A 17,908-nucleotide genomic window follows, 5' to 3' on the forward strand; every position below is an offset into this window, starting at 1 on the left:
GCCATTACTGGAGGAAATACAGTAAGAGGGGAGACTCACCCTTGCATATGAAGGCTGCACCTCAGGCCTCACGTTGCAGTTGGAGAGCTGTAGGGGAAAAAGGCCTGTGTTCCCAGGACTGGGGGAGGTTAACTGTACTGTGTGCCACCCCCATTTCAGGAGACAACAGTCAGTCATGTTAGCAGCAGGTGCAGGGAGGATGGACCAAAGGGGCAGCATGGAAAATGTGTACAAAGATGGAAAAAGGTGCATAGGGAAAGATTGCAGCAGCTGGTTGTCCTACTTGTTTCAAAAATAAACTTTTTTATTTGTAATCAGCACTACTATGTGCAGTGTTTGCAGCAAAATAAAGCATATTACCGGTATTTATAAACTTCATGTACATTAAGGCAAGAGTGTCAATAAGATTAGTTTAAAAAAACAAAACATTTTGGTGTAAATGAATATGTATTGACTGTACTTTTTTTTAGAAATCACTAATTTATTCATGTAAAATGTTTTGTTTCCCAGTAAGCCTAAAATAACATTACAATAGCTACTAATATATTGCTATTAGTTCATTAAACGCAATAATGCATGTCACATACACAATATTCTGAAACTATTATGCAAAGCTCTAGTGTAATCCACACACTGAAAATTACATAGATACGGTTATGAAAATGTGCTGACAACTCAAGATTTATTTGTGAATAAACAAAAAAAGGGAGAAGTTTTTTCTTTATTTATTTTACTTTATTTCTTTTTTCTACAAAGTTGACAAAAGTTGTGTCGTTAATTACAGTGGAACAAACCTTTTCATTCCAGAAAAAAAAGATAATGTAATCACTATTTGTTTAACACTACTCAGCACTGTGTTGAAGACAAACATTCATGTTCCAAACAGTAATATTTGTTAAATAGCTGCACAATAACAATATATATGAATACTAAACAAGTGGAAACAGCTTGGTGAGGTTGTTACCAAAAAAAAACTATATCTAGGTAACAGAAGGAAGGTTAAAACGTGTGCATCACATTACATTAATAAGATGTGAGGCATTACTCACTCACGTGTAAAAAAAAAAAGTAAAGCAATGAGGTTTTCACCTTTTTTGAATAGGAAGTGGTCTTTTGTGCTGTTTCTAGAACAGGCTGTATTAAAAGTGGCGGCCAGCAGTGGGCCCCGGCCACCTCTGGCCTCTGCCATGTGGAGGGTGAGGCGGAGGATACACTGGTCCATTGTGGTAGCTGTGCAGAAGGATAAGATTACACATTGGATCCTTGCCAGTAGGAGGCGCTCTCTGATAAGAGCAGCCAATTCAAGTGGTCTCCAAGATTATTATTTTAAAAGGGCACTTGTTTATATTATTACATGCACTAGTTTGAATGGAGGAATCTTCTTTAATCAATAATTAAAACAAACAAAAAAAGCATAGGATGGAGGTAGAAGCTAAGCTATAATAATGAAATGGGAAAAAGCTGTGTAGCAAAGTGGTATTCTTCTCACTCACCCATTCAATACTTACCCTCTTGGACCTCTGGGGTGGAAGTGACGAGGGGGGCCGGGGACAGGCATGCCACGGCCTCTGGGGTGTGGAAGATGCCCTCTAAAAGCCAGGTGGCCTGGAGGTGGCAGTGGAGGAGGGCCGTGTCTACAGGTCGACACAAGTAGGACATGAACTTCCGCTTCAGTTTGTGGCCATTTAGGTCTTGGTATGATAAGGCTACCTGGGCATGGGCGGGAAGGGACCTCTAAAGTGCATGGGGGGAGGCAGAGGACCCATGCCTATTGGTCCATGCCTACCTCGATGACCTCTGAGTTCAGGGTAGGGTCGCATTCTCCCCATTCCTCTGCAAATAATAGGAAATATCAGGCAACAACAAACATGTTTAAAGGCCTACTGAAATTTTTTTTTTTTATTTAAAAGGGGATAGCAGATCCATTTTATGTGTCATACTTGATCATTTCACGATATTGCCATATTTTTGCTGAAAGGATTTAGTAAAGAACAACGACGATAAAGTTCGCAACTTTTGGTCGCTGATAAAAAAAAGCCTTGCCTGTACCGGAAGTAGCGTGACGTCAAAGGAGGAAGGACTCCTCACATTTTCCCATTGTTTACAATGCAGCGAGAGAGATTCGGACCGAGAAAGCGATGATTACCCCATTAATTTGAGCGAGGATGAAAGATTTGTGGATGAGGAAAGTGAGAGTGAAGGACTAGCGTGCAGTGCAGGACGTATCTTTTTTCGCTCTGACCGTAACTTAGGTACAAGGATTCATTGGATTCCACACTTTCTCCTTTTTCTATTGTGGATCACGGATTTGTATTTTAAACCACCTCGGATACTATATCCTCTTGAAAATGAGAGTCGAGAACGCGAAATGGACATTCACAGGGACTTTTATCTCCACGACAATACATCGGCAAAGCTCTTTAGCTACTGAGCTAACGTGATAGCATCGGGCTCAAATGCAGATAGAAACAAAATAAATAAACCCCTGACTGGAAGGATAGACAGAAGATCAACAATACTATTAAACCATGGACCTGTAAATACACGGTTAATGCTTTCCAGCTTGGCGAAGCTTAACAATGCTGTTGCTAACGACGCCATTGAAGCTAACTTAGCTACAGGACGGCGGCGGCGGCGGGCGTTGTAGCTTTCGACGACACCCCAGGCCGCCATCAGAGTCGGCAAGAAACATAAATTTTCCCAAAGTTACGTACGTGACATACACATAGCGACACGCACGTACGGGCAAGCGATCAAATGTTTGGAAACCAAAGCTGTACTCACGGTAGCGCGTCTGCTATCCATCTCAAAGTCCTCCTGGTTGTTTTGCTGTAGTCCGCCGCTAATACACAGATCGCACCTACAGCTTTCTTCTTTGCAGTCTCCATTGTTCATTAAACAAATAGCAAAAGATTCACCAACACAGATGTCCAGAATACTGTGGAATTTTGGGATGAAAACGGAGCTTTTTTGTATTGGATTCAATGGGTCCAAATACTTCCGTATCAACCATTGACGTCACGCGCATACGTCAGCATACATAGACGTTTTCAACCGGAAGTGTGGCGGGAAATTTAAAATTGCACTTTATAAGTTAACCCGGCCGTTTTGGCATGTGTTGCAATGTTAAGATTTCATCATTGATATATAAACTATCAGACTGTGTGGTCGGTAGTAGTGGGTTTCAGTAGGCTTTTAACTCACCTCATACGACACAAGCAGTCAGTATAATCCATACATTCAAAAGCTAATTATTGTGGAACTCCTGATATTAGATCATCTTTGACCGCTGTCTCCATCCATCAGTTTTCTACCACTTTTCCCTCTTGGAATTGCAGGCGGGCTGGAGCATATCCCAGCTGAACTTGGGCGGAAGGCAGGGTACACCCTGGACAAGTCCTTTAAATAAACAATCTGTTTTTTGGCAGGACAATCCCCCCTCACGTTTATGTGTCTGTGCACTGCTTATTAGCCAGCAACGCTCTTGTTATGTTGACTATAGGCGCCGATCCCTTGGGTGTTTCGGGGCCCGAACACTCACGGACAATGCCGAGCACCCACGTGGGATTGATGCCAACTTTCAATCTTTAAAATAATTTATGAAAAATCAATCTTCTTGTAGTTAATTTTGTGGCGAGTTTGGTCCATTTTACAAAATACTAAAGCCACAAATCATATGGGATATTAACTTAGCTGAACATCTTTTTTTTTTTTTAAATACACACACACACACCAAGCACCCACTGGCAGAAATGTAGATGGGCGCCTATTATGTTGACTAGGGATGTTTGATAAGAAATTATCGAGTTCGAGCCTATTATCGAATCCTCTTATCGAACTGATTCCTTATCGATTCTCTTATCGAGTCCAGATAGGTTGTTGTATATGGAAAAAAACACACAATATTTGGTTTAACAAAAGCTCACTTTTATTATCTAAGAAAAAAATAAAATCTAATAAATTAATAAATATTGACTGTTGTTACCCAAAGTATATTAAGTGGGATTTTTCAGAAAAACAAATATATACAGTAACACAAAAACAACCTGTCTCTGTGATCACTATAGGTGTATAAATAATAATATAGTGTTAAATAAAATCAGTCCCTTGGGCACAAAACTGAAAATAATACAGCTCTCCACAAAGTGCACTTCTGCTGCTATTTGACATAACTGTTTGTTATGATGCTTTGACATTTTTGCACTTTATTTATTTATTGAAAGAAAATTCTATGAGGAGAAAAGTTGTTTGCAAATGTGGTTACAATGCTAAAAAATGAAAAGTTAAAGCTAAAAAAATAAATACACTTTATTGAGTTAACATTATTTCTTTATAGGGGGAAATATTTGATTTTATGAGCTAGGAATATAACAACTACACTACCCAGCATGCAACGGGAGTGACGAGCATGCGCGGTAGACCCAAAAAGTGTTGTTGCATGTCGTCTCACTCGGTAGCTAAGACGTCAAGAACTCAGCCAACACGCCTCGTCTGCATTATTTATAATTAGACAGACAACACATATACAGTGTGATTTTGTTTTGTTTACAAGGAAAGAAAAGCAAAAGTTAAAAAAGGGAGATGTCATATATGTATGTGCTGCGGTTGCTATAAGAACGTTGCGACAGCTGCCGTAAAGGAGGTGCGTTGCTAGCCTGGTTGCTATGTTTCCGGTTGGTCGTAAAAGTGTTGGTCATGTGTTTGTACCCTGCTCAAATCTCTCAGTAAAGTTATTCATTGGATTATACCTTTTGTTTTGAACTTTATTACACCTTGGAGCGCTTTTTCCGGCCCTTGCTTTCCCTATCTGCGCCTAATGACTGAGCTATGTGACGTAATTTCTTGTGGTTTCTCACGGAGCATTTCTGGTCGGGACGGGATTCCAGGGATTCGAATAAAGAACCAACTCTTTTTCTTTACTATAGTGGTCTCGATAACGGGTACCGGTTATCAAAAAGGGATACGAGTCCGAGGACTCGGTTCTTTTCTTATCGAACAACCGGGAAAACCGGTTTCGAGTATCATCCCTAATGTTGACCATTAATTCTTAAAGGCCTACTGAAACCCACCACTATCGACCACGCAGTCTGATAGTTTATATATCAATGATGAAATCTTAACATTGCAACACATGCCAATACGGCCGGGTTAACTTATAAAGTGCAATTTTAAATTTCCCGCAAAAATTTCGGTTGAAAACGTCTATGTATGATGACGTATGCGCGTGACGTCAATCGTTGAAACGGAAGTATTCGGACACCGAATATATGGAACCGTGGTAAACGTTCCATATATTTTCAAACCAATACAAAAAGCTTGGTTTTCATCGCAAAATTCCACAGTATTCTGGACATCTGTGTTGGTGAATCTTTTGCAATTTGTTTAATGAACAATGAAGACTGCAAAGAAGAAAGCTTTAGGTGGGATCGGTGTATTAGCGGCTGGCTGCAGCAACACAACCAGGAGGACTTTGGCTTGGATAGCAGACGCGCTATCGGACGCTAGCCGCCGACCGCATTGATGATTGGGTGAAGTCCTTCGTCACGCCGTCGATCGCTGGAACGCAGATGAGGGCTGGCTGGCGTAGGTGGATAGCTAATGTTTTTAGCATCGCTCTGTGAGGTCCCGTTGCTAAGTTAGCTTCAATGGCGTCATTAGCAACAGCATTGTTAAGCTTCGCCAGGCTGGAAAGCATTAACCTTTGTTTTTCAACTGTGGTTGTTTTTAAAGGGCTTTATAAATAACGTTGGTATGGTATGGTAACTGTGTATTTACAGGTTCATGGTTTAATAGTATTGTTGATTTTCTGTCTATCCTTCCAGTCAGGGGTTTATTTGTTTTGTTTCTATCTTCAGTTAAGCCCGATGCTATCACGTTAGCTCCGTAGCTAAAGTGCTTCGCCGATGTATTGTCGTGGAGATAAAAGTCACTGTGAATGTCCATTTCGCATTCTCGACTCTCATTTTCAAGAGGATATAGTATCCGAGGTGGTTTAAAATACAAATCCGTAAACCATAATAGAAAAAGGAGAGAGGGTGGAATCCAATGAGCCAGCTTGTACCTAAGTTACGGTCAGAGCGAAAAAAGATGCGTCCTGCACTGCACTCTAGTCCTTCACTCTCACGTTCCTCATCCACAAATCTTTCATCCTGGCTCAAATTAATGGGGTAATCGTCACTTTCTCGGTCCGAATCGCTCTCGCTGCTGGTGTAAACAATGGGGAAATGTGAGGAGCCTTTCAACCTGTGACGTCACGCTACTTCCGGTACAGGCAAGGCTTTTTTATCAGCGACCAAAAGTTGCGAACTTTATCGTCGATGTTCTCTACTAAATCCTTTCAGCAAAAATATGGCAATATCGCGAAATGATCAAATATGACACATAGAATGGATCTGCTATCCCCGTTTAAATTTTAAAAATTCATTTCAGTAGGCCTTTAAACTGTGTTGCGAGTACCACTGTTCATACGTGGGATCCATTCTCAATTGAATATGTTACACCAGAGATTTTAAAAAAAATACTGGACAATTTTTTAGGCCTGTACGTTATGAAATAATTATAATATTACCCAAAGTTTAGCTGAAATTAACCTCATACAATACAAGCCAATTCCCTGTGAGTCTATGCCACACATTTGAAACTAAACCAAAATTGTAAATGGAAGTAGCAAAAACGGTCGTAGTTGCAAAGCGAAATATTTTGGAGACGGTAGTTGAGCTTGAGAACTCCTGATATTGACACTCTTTGACTGTTGTTTGTATTTATAAAGCGCTTTACTATAAAAGCATGATAATCAAAGCATTTTTCATTTTACATCACATTCACACAATCATTCATACACCCATTCACACACTGATGGCGGAAGCTGCCAAGCCAGGCGCTAACCATGACCCTCAGAAGAAAGGTGGGTGAGTTGTCTCTCCTGTTCAGGGCAGCCCCAGGCTAAATTGGTGCCCTAAGCAGAATTTTGTTACAAAAAATGTTCCCACTTGTTTAATCATGTGAATATATTTTTTTAAATTTTTTAATCACACTTAATCTTATTTGTCCCAATATAATTTGAATATTATATATAGAATATAATTTGAAAATGACAACTGTAAAGGGGAACAACACTTATTTTTTCTGCCATTCTAGTCACGTCCGCTGTGTCCTTGAGCAAGATACTTCACCCTTGCTCCCGATGGATCGTGGTTAGGGCCTTGCATGACAACTCCCGCCATCAGTGTGTGAATGTGGAAATAGTGTCAAAGCGATTTGCATACTTTGAAGGTAGAAAAGCGCTATGCAAGAATAACACATTTACCATTTTAATTTTGCCTGTAATCTACAATCCTTATGAGAGACAATAATACATGTTTTGAATGCATTCCAAGTCGTAAATAAACGTCTGCTTACAATGGAGTAAATGGGAGCCATGACGTCATTGCATCTATTGCATCTTTTCAGACAATAAACCCCAATAAATAACCATCCAAAAAGTGCCATCAATACTCCATTTGCATTTCGTGACCTGAAAATTAACGAACTATCAGTGATATTGTTATTACAAGCGCTAATGTTAAGGACCTACATTTAGCAGTGCATTAATCCGAGAGAGGCAACTTCCTTATGCCGCTATAGTGATATCATTTGCTGGTGAGCTGCTTTCTTGCCTCTGAACAGGTGAAAGTTAATACTTAGACTTAAACTTCCTTTTATTGTCATTGAAATTTGAACTTTGCAGTACAGATAAGAACAACATTTTGTTGTATTAGCTCATGGTAGTGCAGGATAAAAGAGCAATAAGGTGCAGATAAAAATAAATAGATTACTGTACAGATAAATATATTGCACTTTTGCATATGCAGCCATCTTTATGGATGTACACTACCGTTCAAAAGTTTGGGGTCACATTGAAATGTCCTTATTTTTGAAGGAAAAGCACTGTACTTTTCAATGAAGATAACTTTAAACTAGTCTTAACTTTAAAGAAATACACTCTATACATTGCTAATTGGGTAAATGACTATTCTAGCTGCAAATGTCTGGTTTTTGGTGCAATATCTACATAGGTGTATAGAGGCCCATTTCCAGCAACTATCATTCCAGTGTTCTAATGGTACAATGTGTTTGCTCATTGGCTCAGAAGGCTAATTGATGATTAGTAAACCCTTGTGCAATCATGTTCACGCATCTGAAAACAGTTTAGCTCGTTACAGCAGCTACAAAACTGACCTACCTTTGAGCAAATTGAGTTTCTGGAGCATCACATTTGTGGGGTCAATTAAACGCTCAAAATGGCCAGAAATGAGAACTGTCATCTGAAACTCGACAGTTTATTGTTGTTCTTAGAAATGAAGGCTATTCCACAAAATTGTTTGGGTGACCCCAAACTTTTGAACGGTAGTGTATGTTATATTGTCTTTATTTTCTAGCGAGTTAATCCATTTTTGCGGGGACTATGGAGTGACTACGCTGGAAGTAAACTTTGAAATTTACAGAATTTACCGATATATTTGCCAAAAAAGTTCCATTACTACCACGAGCCTCTGCAGCCGCTTGATTATGAATCATGCCTCTCATCTTGATAGTAATATAATGTGGACATAAACTGAGAAGTTTATACACTGAAAGCCAACTTAGACCCGGAAAAGGCAAGAAAGGTACGAAAAGACGCTTGGTTGCACACACCTTTTTTCTTCACAAAGATTATGAGTCATTCTTCATCTAAATGAGAATAGGTGAACATTCTAATTGTCTGCATCCTAATGAGAGCAGACATTGCACAGAAAGTGATGTTGTATTATGTTTGTTGGCTCTCATGAAGTCTGCAGTGAGAAATCCGTGTTGTTGTTGAAGGACAAAGTGAACGTTATGATGCGTTTTTGAAATTACTGCGCCGCCTTATGCTTAAAATGAGGTAAAAATACTAACAGCTGATCACTGTGATTGAACTCAAATTAATCGCTATTTAACAATCACGATCGCCCAGCCCTAACGCCTATTGACTCCATTGTAAGCAGAGTTTTGCTCGCATTTATTTACTAATCAGAATGCATAAAAAAAGAAAAATGTGTGCTTGTTTTACATACAAATTGTGAATGATAGGCAAAATTCCAAAAAATGCAGTTCCCCTTTAACATAATTAAAACATACATTTGTAACTCTTCCTAAATCCGACGTATGATGGAACCCAGTACGACTGTCTTACAAGACCAGCACTAACACTGACCACCACGGGGGTCAGTGTTGAATCGTGGAGAAATTGGGCATTATTTTCAAATCGGTGACAAAGCAGTAATCCGTTAGTAGTCAAATTTTATATGAAGCACACTCACTCATTAATTGAAATTTTACATGTGCTTCTTTGCGTAAAACCAGGCCCCTCAGAGATTGGCATGATATGTGTATAGAGATGGGGGGCCCTGCTCCTGTTAAATCAACCACCTATGTTTGTGGACTGGAGAATGACTAATTTTAAAAAATGTCATATGAGTGTAAAAATAAGGTAATCACTGTATAATACAGTTAAAATACCTACTCACGCTCCAGTGATTTACTGTTTGGAAGCAAAGTTAATACTACGATACCTCATGGGGGAAAAGCCGTTCATCGCTCCATCCTTCATTGGACCCCTCCAGTGAAAAGGTGGACCGATGACTTTCATCGTGCCCCGTCCACCACCTCGGCTCATAGAACCCATTCGACCACGGCCTTGGAAACCTCGACCTCTGCGTAATCAAGCGTCATGGGACTCAGTCTGTCATGGCGCAAAGACTCAAATGCTGAGAGAGGACCATCCCACTGACCTGAATTTGTTTTCTGTAAAGGTTCGCCTCTCAGACTCCCCCTTACGAGTTGTCTTAGAGATGTTCGCCACCTTCTCTTTAGTGTCTCCATCCATCTGAAATGAGTCAACATTCACATACTGTACATTCAACTGACAAACACAATGCTAATTTAACAGTGGTCATTGAGAGTAAAAGGGGAACTGTCATACAAAACCAACTTTTCTTACCCATTGGACGGTTTCTGCAGGATTTTATTTATTTATTCAGCCTTTATTTAACCAGGTAACAATCCCATTGAGATTAGAGATCTCTTTTCCAGGTATCAGCTCATACAATTTAGTGCTTTTTATTGCCTTTTTTAACAGGAACAAAAATAATATGAGAGCAACATGGGGCATCCTCAATAGCATTATTAAAAATGGCACAAAGAGGGACTACCCTCAATACTTTTTAGACGGAAATAAAAAAAATGACAACATAAAGGAAGTAGTTGAAAGCTTCAATAATTATTTTGTAAATATTGGACCAAAATTGGAAGAAAGGATTCCAGACCCAGTTCCAATTGAGGAATATAATGATACCATAGAGCGAAATCCCAACTCCATGTTCCTCAGTAATGTGACACAGGAGGAAATAGTTACAATCGTGAAAAAATGTAAATCTAAGACTTCAACTGATTGTAATGGAATTGATATGGAAACGATAAAAAGGGTTATAGAAGAGATCTCAGGACCATTAATGTATATTAGTAATCTATCATTTCAAACAGGTACATTCCCAAACAAAATGAAAATACCTAAAGTTGCACCAATTTATAAGACTGGAGATAAACATCAATTTACAAATTATAGACCTGTTTCTTTACTTCCACAATTTTCTAAAATCATTGAAAAACTGTTTAATAACAGATTAGAGAGTTTCATAAATAAAAATAGAATACTCGAAGAGAACCAATATGGATACAGAGCTAATGTCTTAACTTCAATGGCTTTAATTGAAATAACAGAGGAAATTACCAATGCAATAGACAGTAAAAAATGTGCAGCGGCAGTTTTTATGGATCTAACTAAAGCATTTGACACAATTAATCACAATATTTTAATCAAAAAACTAGAACGATATGGCATCAGACGGTTAGTCTTAAACTGGATAAGAAGTTATCTAACGAACAGGAAACAATACGTGAAGCTAGGCGAACACATGTCTACAACGCTAAATATATCCTGTGGTGTAACTCAGGGATCAATACTAGGACCTAAATTATTCAATCTCTATATAAATGACATTTGTAAAGTTACAAAAGATTTAAAGTTAGTATTATTTGCGGATGATACAACAGCGTTTTGTTCAGGAGAGAACACACAGGAGATAATACAAATAATAACAGAAGAAATTAACAAATTAAAAAGATGGTTTGACAAAAATAGATTATCGTTGAATCTCAGCAAAACTAAAATAATGCTATTTGGTAACAGTAGTAGAGAAAGTCAAACACAAATACAAATAGACGGAAAAGAAATTGAAAGAGTAAATGAAACCAAATTTCTAGGTATAATGATTGATGATAAATTGAACTGGAAATCTCACGTAAAAAATATACAACATAAAGTAGCAAGAAACACGTCAATAATGAATAAAGCAAAACATGTTCTAGACAAAAAATCACTTCATATTCTCTACTGCTCACTAGTGTTACCATATCTGAGCTACTGTGTAGAAATATGGGGAAATAATTACAAAAGTACACTTCATTCATTAACGGTGTTACAAAAAAGATCAGTTAGAATAATACATAATGTTGGATATAGAGAACATACAAATCCTTTATTTATTGAATCAAAGATACTGAAATTCCACGACATAGTGAATTTGCAAACAGCTAAAATTATGCACAAAGCAAACAATAACCTGCTACCCAAGAATATACAACAATTCTTCTCAACAAAAGAGGAGAAATATAATCTTAGAGAAAAATTTAATTTAAAACATTTGTACGCACGTACAACACTTAAAGGCCTACTGAAACCCACTACTACCGACCACGCAGTCTGATAGTTTATACATCAATGATGAAATCTTAACATTATAACACATGCCAATACGGCCGGGTTAACTTATAAAGTGACATTTTAAATTTGCCGCTAAACTTCCGGTTCGAAACGCCTCTGAGGATGACGTATGCGTGTGACGTAGACCGGGGAGCACGGGTATGCCTTCCACATTGAAGCCAATACGAAAAAGCTCTGTTTTCATTTCATAATTCCACAGTATTCTGGACATCTGTGTTCGTGAATCTGTTTCAATCATGTTCATTGCATTATGGAGAAGGAAGCTGAGCAAGCAAAGAAGAAAGTTGTCGGTGCGAAATGGACGTATTTTTCGAACGTAGTCAGCCACAACAGTACACAGCCGGCGCTTCTTTGTTTACATTCCCGAAAGATGCAGTCAAGATGGAAGAACTCGGATAACAGAGACTCTAACCAGGAGGACTTTTGACTTCGATACACAGACGCCTGTAGAGAACTGGGACAACACAGACTCTTACCAGGATTACTTTGATTTGGATGACAAAGACGCAGACGTGCTACTGTGAGTATGCAGCTTTGGCTTCTAAACATTTGATCGCTTGACCGTATGTGCGCAACTTTTTTTTGCGTATGTACGTAACTTTTTTAAAATATATAAGCTTTATGAACCTTGGGTTAGGTGAACGGTCTTTTGGGCTGAGTGATTGTGTGTGTTGATCAGGTGTTTGAATTGTATTGGCGTGTTCTATGGAGCTAGGAGCTAGCATAGGAGCTAGCATAGGAGCTAGGAGCTAGCATAACACGTACCGTACCGTACGTGCGCGTCACATACGTAACTTTTTAAAAATATATAAGCTTTATGAACCTTGGGTTAGGTGAACGGTCTTTTGGGCTGGGTGATTGTGTGTGTTGATCAGGTGTTTGAATTGTAATGGCGTGTTCTATGGAGCTAGGAGCTAGCATAGGAGCTAGGAGCTAGCATAACACGTACCGTACGTAACTTTTTAAAAATATATAAGCTTTATGAACCTTGGGTTAGGTGAACGGTCTTTTGGGCTGAGTGATTGTGTGTGTTGATCAGGTGTTTGAATTGTATTGGCGTGTTCTATGGAGCTAGGAGCTAGCATAGGAGCTAGGAGCTAGCATAACACGTACCGTACCGTACGTGCGCGTCACGTACGTAACTTTTTAAAAATATATAAGCTTTATGAACCTTGGGTTAGGTGAACGGTCTTTTGGGCTGAGTGATTGTGTGTGTTGATCAGGTGTTTGAATTGTATTGGCGTGTTCTATGGAGCTAGGAGCTAGCAGAGGAGCTAGGAGCTAGCATAACAAACACGCAGGTGTTTTTATGCAGGATTAATTTGTGGCATGTTAAATATAAGCCTGGTTGTGTTGTGGCTAATAGAGTATATATATGTCTTGTGTTTATTTACTGTTGTAGTCATTCCCAGCTGAATATCAGGTCACCCCCGGCTCTCACAGCATCTTCCCTATCTGAATAGCTTCAACTCCCCACTAGTCCTTCACTTGCACTTTACTCATCCACAAATCTTTCATCCTCGCTCAAATTAATGGGGAAGTTGTCGCTTTCTCGGTCCGAATCTCTCTCACTTCATGCGGCCATCATTGTAAACAATAGGGAACTTTGCGTATATGTTCAACTGACTACGTCACGCTACTTCCGGTAGGGGCAAGCCTTTTTTTATCAGATACCAAAAGTTGCAATCTTTATCGTCGTTGTTCTATACTAAATCCTTTCAGCAAAAATATGGCAATATCGCGAAATGATCAAGTATGACACATAGAATAGATCTGCTATCCCCGTTTAAATAAAAAAAAAATCATTTCAGTAGGCCTTTAAGACCTTCTGTATATCAATATGTGGAATTAAATTATGGAATGGATTAAGCAAAGCAATCAAACAATGTACTAATATGATCCACTTCAAGAAACTCTTCAAACTTAAAGTGTTTACAAAGTACAAAGAAGAAGAACCATGACAAACATTCTCCATTTATTTCATCCATCCATTCATTCATTCTTAAAGTAATCTTACTTATCTCATCACATGAAATATGACTTACTTCACCAATTATTATTATTAAATTCTTACTATTATTTATTTATTTATTTTTATTGTGATTACCTATGGAGTTATTGTGAATAAATTGAGAACAGGAAGTGAATAAAAAAGTTTCAGCAACTGTTATGTAAAGAAAAGGGGTAGGATTAAATAAGCTCTGCTTCTTCCTACTCCTTTTCGAACATGTTGAAAAGAGAAACTGGAAATTGTGATGTATCATGTTGTATGCTTGCATGTTCGAAATAAACTCAAACTTTTAACTCTCTAACTCTAAATGCAAATTTAAACAAAATTTAATGCCCATTTCCGACTGCAATACAGTTAGTGTATATAGTCAAACGCTTACAATTGTCTGTATAGACAAAACTGATTGATTGAATTGAGAAGGTTCAAAGGATGTACCATTCCAAGCATTCGGTGTTCGAAGTTCATCAGCCATAGTTAGCCAAGTAAAAGGTTCCGCCTGTCAATCATCCCACTGTACTTTCAATCAAAATGATGAAATGTTTATATAATCAAAATAAATTGTGAATAACAATATTTTTTCCATTAGTTGTATAGGCCTGCATAACGGAGGCCAGCTAGTATGGCTTGACCATGTGAGCGTTGGTAGGCCTCCCTCCCTGACAATTAAAGGGGAACTGCACTTTCATGGCGAGTTTACTGACAGTTATAAGTAGGAACTTTACACTACAACAGCGGAGGATGAATGTCCCATAACAAGAAGATGAGAAAAAGAAGAAGCTTATCGACTACGGTGTCGGCACGGACTACAAAGGCGGACGCGCACAATTTTTCCGGATTTATGCAGATCCCAAATACAGATCAGCAGGTACCAGAAGGTAAGAAAAGTTGGTTTTGCACAATATTGTGAGACAAAACGCCAGATAATGTCTTACCTTATACACACACCATAAAATACTTGTATGTTTAATGCGTCGACAATCCATCAAGCGGTGCGGCTTCATAGCTTACCAAAGTCGTACTAAAACATTTTGATGGATTTTTGAGCGCCGTGTGTAATGTTCTATATTTTCAATGGAACATATAAAATGTTGGTGTTGAGTCATATTGCCATCAGAGTGCAATCGACACGTATCCCTTATGTTTGACTGCCATCTACTGGTCACACTTATCATCACACCATGTACCAAATAAAATTGCTTCGAGGTCGGTAAGCAAAACCAGAATTATTCCGTACATTAAGCGCACTGGGTTATAAGGCGCACTGTCGAGTTTTGAGGAAAAAAAGTGCGCCTTATAGTCCGGAAAATACAGTACATATTTTGAAAACATGTTTAGTTACATGTTTACTTGTATTTTCTAGATCCCGCCTGCTCGTACCGAAACAAAAATTGTGGATAGCCGATAAGAGGCTCACTCTGTTCATGTGATTCTACTGTCGAATAAACATGCTCAGGTGCTGAATGCGATGCACAGAGTGAGACCTCTTGTATCCAGTTTCAAAGCTAGAGCCGGAGAACAGAAAGAGAGACAGAGACGTGCCAATTTATCTATGACGGAAAAGTTATGGAGTTAATTTTCAATCATCATTCGATTGATTGACTTCTTATCAGCCCAGACATACAATTGTATACATTTTTTTAATGCCTCTGGAAATCGAATGTAATGCTTTTTAATGCTTTAATATTCGAAAAATCAAATTTAACAACTTGATGATTTGCGGCGATATTTATACGTCTCTCTTCATACTCCCGCTAAATGATCCGTATGCCCCATTAGTGACCTTTTTCCCATTGGTGACGTCAGCGGATTATCCATATATAGTGTACATTTGCCCAGAGTGCTTTGCTACAGTCCAACACTGTAGTCAAGAAGCTCCTTTTTCGCTATTCTCTTGTTGTGGGGCAGACTGGCTCGTATATGGACATGCATCCTCGCTATTGCCATTTCTAATACAAAGTAGCGCGTAGTTCTCACCTAAATCTGTCAAAAGGGTCGTTAAGGAAGCGCTAAAATCTACAACAAAGATGGCGGGCGGGGAGAAGACGTTGTTGAAGCGTCACATAAATACAAAACAGCGCACCTAAACAGACATTAAGAAAGCGGGTCTGTGAAACATAATCGTTGCAAAATGTTGACCAAAGAACCACCGTTACATGTTATGTAGACAAGGAATTGTTTTAAATGTAGAGAAAAAAATAATTATGTGGCCCCTTTAAATCGAGTAGCACTCGCCAATGAGCTAAAAGCCACGAGCTGTCAAGTCATTGTCCAGCACCACTCTTAAGGCACAGAGGAGTGAGGTTTACACAATTTACTTATATCGCACATCTTGACCAGCTTCCGATCATTGATGCAGTGAAGTTTAGTCTTGTTCAAATGTCCCTCGGTTGTCAGAAACATGAATCCCATGCAAAAGCTGACACATTCAGCATGATACGTTTGACCGCATTGTTGATTCTGGGAATGGAGGTGAAAGTTTAAAAAAAAAATTAGAAGCTGTGAAATCTATGTAAGGCCCAATTAACCTAAATAAGGATCCCGGTAAACTTTTCACCGAGTATGCATCATTGTTAAGTGTTAATTCGAGTCGTTTTAACAACATTCAGCAGACGTTGCAGAGAGATGTTAATTGCAATGCGTTGTCATTGATCTGCTTTCTCAAGATGTGTATTTCTCAAGGCTACGCCATTCTAAATGGAATAAATAAAGAGACCCGTTACATGTGTAATACTTGCCTTCTACCAGCAGACGTACTGTTATGAAACTATTAACAAAGCTAATCGCAAACAGGTAAACATGTCATACAAGAAATGTCGTATTGTATTTGACGTACTGCTTACTTACTGCAGGTAAATCAAGGAGAGCATTAGATTAAACACGAACGTAAGTATTGCATATGGTTGTAAAGCAACGCTGGCAAAAAGGACGCACATTTGATTTTAACATGAGGCGGACCCGTCTAATTCCTGGGCAGAGCAACACCAAACAGACAGCTTATTTCCAAAACAACTAGCAATTTTTGCATTTAAACGTCGACTGAACGTTTGGTACGTTAAGTAATTGTTAGAACCGTGACTCAAACGTGTATAACCATTGAAATTGATTTGTATTAAGCAGTTTTAGGCGGCTGTTCGTTTAACGGAGACGAAACGACTTACCGTAATGGTTGCCGAATAGACGCGGGAGACACAAAAATATCGATATTGAAAAATTAATTCTAGAAAAATATATTATGCTCTCGGCTTCCGGTTTAGACCTTTTAACGTTGTGTCACACTGGTACGCTTTGAAATGTGTACGTTTGTTAGAGGAACTGTCACGCCCACCAAACAGTATTCTTAAACGTGATTGGATAAGCTTTAAAACACGTACTTCCTGTTTTGGTTACTCTGCATTGTGATTGGAGCACAATTAGTAGTCGTCAAACGCAAGGCGAGTTTAATTACCAATACTCTGTATGAACCTGGACAATATTCATGACAAATGTGTGCTTTGTTTTAAAGATGTGCTATTTGGATATACACAGTATAAAGTTATTTTACCTGTGCAACCTTATTATACTATTGGCTAAGTTTTATATTCATAAATGTAAGTTTCTCAGTACCCGACCTGTTTTTTGTGCCTTTATAAAATAATTAGAACTGTACTTAAAAGGCCTACTGAAATGAAATGTTCGTGTTTAAATGGGGACAGGTCCATTCTATGTGTCATACTTGATCATTTCGCGATATTGCCATATTTTTGCTGAAAGGATTTAGTTTCAAATGTGTGGCGTAGACTCACAGGGAATTGGCTTGTATTGTATGAGGTTAATTTCAGCTAAACTTTGGGTAATATTATAATTATTTCATAACGTACAGGCCTAAAAAATTGTCCAGTATTTTTTTTTAAATCTCTGGTGTAACATATTCAATTGAGAATGGATCCCACATATGAACAGTGGTACTAGCTACACAGTTTAAAGGCCTACTGAAATGAATTTTTAAAATTTAAACGGGGATAGCAGATCCATTATTTGTGTCATATTTGATCATTTCGCGATATTGCCATATTTTT

At 38.5% G+C, this 17,908-nt stretch overlaps 1 protein-coding gene across 1 annotated transcript; it reads right to left on the reverse strand.

Annotated features, from left to right (window-relative positions):
- Window positions 1-719: 719 nt before the first annotated feature.
- Window positions 720-17,170, reverse strand: si:ch211-51e12.7 (uncharacterized protein LOC336335 homolog). The gene is made up of 6 exons (XM_062044484.1): window positions 17,012-17,170; window positions 9,792-9,886; window positions 9,573-9,713; window positions 1,711-1,833; window positions 1,509-1,634; window positions 720-1,230 (listed from the first exon to the last, which is right to left on the reverse strand). Exons 2-6 carry the CDS (start codon window positions 9,884-9,886, stop codon window positions 1,140-1,142), a joined length of 576 nt encoding a protein of 191 aa, XP_061900468.1. The 5' UTR covers window positions 17,012-17,170; the 3' UTR covers window positions 720-1,139.
- Window positions 17,171-17,908: the final 738 nt, after the last annotated feature.

This window comes from Entelurus aequoreus, linkage group LG04 (genome assembly GCF_033978785.1).
Source record: "Entelurus aequoreus isolate RoL-2023_Sb linkage group LG04, RoL_Eaeq_v1.1, whole genome shotgun sequence".
Taxonomy (NCBI): domain Eukaryota; kingdom Metazoa; phylum Chordata; class Actinopteri; order Syngnathiformes; family Syngnathidae; genus Entelurus; species Entelurus aequoreus.

Coding starts and splice junctions, on each gene's coding strand:
- si:ch211-51e12.7 (XM_062044484.1), bottom strand. CDS start 9,886: ATGGATGGAGACACTAAAGAGAAGGTGGCGAACATCTCTAAGACAACT. Junction 9,714..9,791: donor TTTACAGAAAACAAATTCAG/GTCAGTGGGATG, acceptor TTGATTACGCAG/AGGTCGAGGTTTCCAAGGCC. Junction 1,834..9,572: donor AACGGCTTTTCCCCCATGAG/GTATCGTAGTAT, acceptor TATTATTTGCAG/AGGAATGGGGAGAATGCGAC.